Genomic DNA, 3,138 nt, shown 5'->3' on the forward strand with positions numbered 1-3,138 from the left:
GAGATGCTACGGGACCTGAACCTGTTCAGCCTCCACAAGAGAAGGCTGAGGGGGGATCTAGTGGCCTGTTACAAACTAGTCAGAGGGGACCAGCAGGCATTGGGCGAGTCCCTGTTCCCCCGAGCATGACCAGGAGTGACTAGAAATAATGGTCACAAGCTGGCAGAGGGTAGACTCAGACTAGACACCAGGAAGCGCTACTTCACTATCAGGGCAGCTAGGATCTGGAACCAACTTCCAAGAGAAGTGGTGCTGGCTCCTACCCTGGGGGTCTTTAAGAGGAGGCTGGATGAACACCTTGCTGGGGTTGTTTGACCCCAGTACTTTTTCCTGCCATGGCAGGGGGTCAGACTTGATGATCTGCTCAGGTCCCTTCCGACCCTACCAACAATGAAACTATGAATGAAGTGAGATGAATATTTCAAAATAATGTTATTTCTTTTTCCTTGTAAAATTTGGTAGTACAGGTATTATGGAAATAAAATTAGAACCCAAACTGATTTTCTTCATGAATAAATTTCAGCTCAAAACCTATTCAGCTCCTTAATATTGAATAGAAAAGTTGCTGACAGTCCAGCCAGAATTATACATACTTTAAATACTAATTTCATGAAAATTTATTAAATGCAGACTTTTAGGTAAGAATGACATAAGTTTGCCACTGGTAGGTATTAAACCTATGGAAATCAGTCATTTTTATTATTATTATTATTACTACTACTACTACTACTATAAAAAGGCCCTTCCTCATGTATAAATTAGCTGGACCAAAAAATAAAAGAGCAAGAGAAGAAAGCCAAATAAAAATGGGAGGCCATTGCAGCAAAATATATTGCACATTCTAGCAATTATTTTTCAAAGTATTGTGTAAAAATGAGGATTATTAACAACATAAAAATATGAAAGGGAAATGCTTGGTATTTTTTCTGTATAAATTAAATAGCTGACATTTAAGACAGACATTTAAAATCTTAGAGTTGAATTCAATAAAAACAAATAACAAAACAACAATTTTATCTCTTGTATTAGCTAGATAAAACAGGCGTTGGAATGGTGGTAAATGTCAGGTCCTGTTTTCAGAGGTTGTGGAGCAAAACCTGACTTTGAGTCTCCCATTATCTAAATGCACAATCTTAAAAGGACAAACATTGGAAAATCCTTTTGGGGGAAGCTTTATAATAACACAAGACTTATTTGCATAATGCATGTCTTGGTGTAAAGCTGAGCAATCTTATTTATGGTAAAAGTGACAAATCCAGCTTTAGGAAATGTTGCAGAATAGTTCACATTTGTCCATTAATTGCAGTGCTAGCCACGTTATATCACATTTTCAAAGAGCTGCATGGAACGCATTATGTTTTCATCCTGTAAAGGAGAAAAGATGCAAGTTAGACAACATTGTAGATTGACCACAGGAGTCTTAAGAAAATGAACAGAAGTAAGTAAACCATAGTTATTGAGAGCGTCACTTGGTTGGAAAAATGTGAGTACTTTCTGATAAAATTGACTGAAACTGGTACTAATTTTAGAAATAATAAGACTGGTACTCTAATTTTAATAATCCTCAATGGTGATTTCATAAAATCTAAACTAATGACAGCTCGTTAATACAACAATGTTTAACATATTTTTGAAATTTTCCATTCTCTTGGAGATTATTGACTTTACTTACAATCTGTTTCAGTAGATTTATGTATAAACAGATGACAACTTCATATTATTAAATCATTATCATGGATGCAATTTGAAGAGAGCTGAGAATTATTTCTATGTACAGAATCTGAAATTTTCTCAGCTTGGTATAGCTTTCAGTAGGTGTGTCTACACATGGCCATGTGGCACCTTTGTTACTGTACCACCATTTAGTACTTCCTTTTGAAAGTACTAAAAACAGTGTAGTAACAACTCATGCTGCGTCATGCTGGCCATGCACAGTTATTTTTGGCTGCTACATCACCTTAGCAATGTGCTATAATGGGGGAGCACGTTCCTACATTGACGTAGTGGCAGTCACAGATTTTGCCACCAGATGCTATGGCACAATAGCACCTTGTGTAAATGCTCCCAGCAAATCTAGGGCACTATCTTGAAGACTTGAGGACAGTGTAAGTCTGAGTAAATACAAACATTCATTCATTACAGCTGAGAATCTGCTAGTTCCCTCAGCTAACACTGCAAGAATTGCTGACCCCTAAGAGAATTTTTTCCTCCTGCAGTTTGCAGTAAGTCACTGCAGCTCTTCTCTGATAAATCCATTTGTTGATATTTAATAGAACTTTTAAAAAATATTTATTTCAACTTACATAATTAAAGGCACCCATGCACAGTTAACTTACTTTGAAGTCATCAAAGTGTACTGTTCTCCCCACCATTATAATTACTAAACTCACACAAAATCATGCATATATATAAACGTAATAATAAGACTCCTTCACATCGGTCAGTAAAATTCCATATTCCCCACCTCTCCATACTAAGGAAAATAACTTGGTCTTGCATTAGTTTAGATCTTAGGGGAACTTTTGAATCAAAGAAGAGTGAATTTTTGAGCACCTCCTGGGAAGTGTTGTCTTCAGATCAAGACCTCAGCATCTTAAGTACCACTGCTGATTTCAACTTTGAAACAGGCCAAGATAATTTCTTTGAATTGTACCTAGAAATGTATTGGAATAATTAAGCTACTGTTTTGGCACAGCAATTTTAGTAAATTTCAGGGTCATGGGGAACAATGATAATTTTAGGAAAACTTACTAAATAGTTTTTCACTTTTACACAGTCATGTTTGTTAATTAATAGTGTTAGAATGAGAGTATTTAGATCGTGGGGAGCATTGGATTTGCAGCTGAATATAAGGCTAGTATAACCTGTGGCTTAGCAAAGCTGCTAACCACAATGCAGAATGGTATGTTAAAAGTAACATTGCAAGACAGTTAGGCAAGCATTTTCCTAACAAAAATGTAACAGTGTTATAAAATATATAGCTTATTGTGTAACAAGAACAGGATGCAGACCACCGGCTACCGTTAGAGATAAAGCAGAAGCAAGACCTTGGAGATAGTGAAGAAATCAGGAAGAAGCCTCAAGTGACCAAAAGAAGCTGGGGTCAGGGTCTTAAGCATACGTTCATAGCAAAACGAT

General features: G+C 36.6%; 1 protein-coding gene across 1 annotated transcript in view; it reads right to left on the bottom strand.

Annotated features, from left to right (window-relative positions):
- Window positions 1-858: 858 nt before the first annotated feature.
- KCNIP4 (potassium voltage-gated channel interacting protein 4) overlaps window positions 859-3,138 on the bottom strand; it is a 302,259-nt gene continuing 299,979 nt past the window's right edge. Inside the window, exon 8 of the mRNA XM_019526522.1 lies at window positions 859-1,365. Within this exon, the coding sequence (XP_019382067.1) occupies window positions 1,318-1,365 (48 nt within the window). The 3' untranslated portion in view covers window positions 859-1,317. The remainder of the gene's footprint in view (window positions 1,366-3,138) is intronic.

This window comes from Gavialis gangeticus, unplaced genomic scaffold (genome assembly GCF_001723915.1).
Source record: "Gavialis gangeticus isolate Ggan-Ray unplaced genomic scaffold, GavGan_comp1, whole genome shotgun sequence".
Classification (NCBI taxonomy): Eukaryota; Metazoa; Chordata; order Crocodylia; family Gavialidae; genus Gavialis; species Gavialis gangeticus.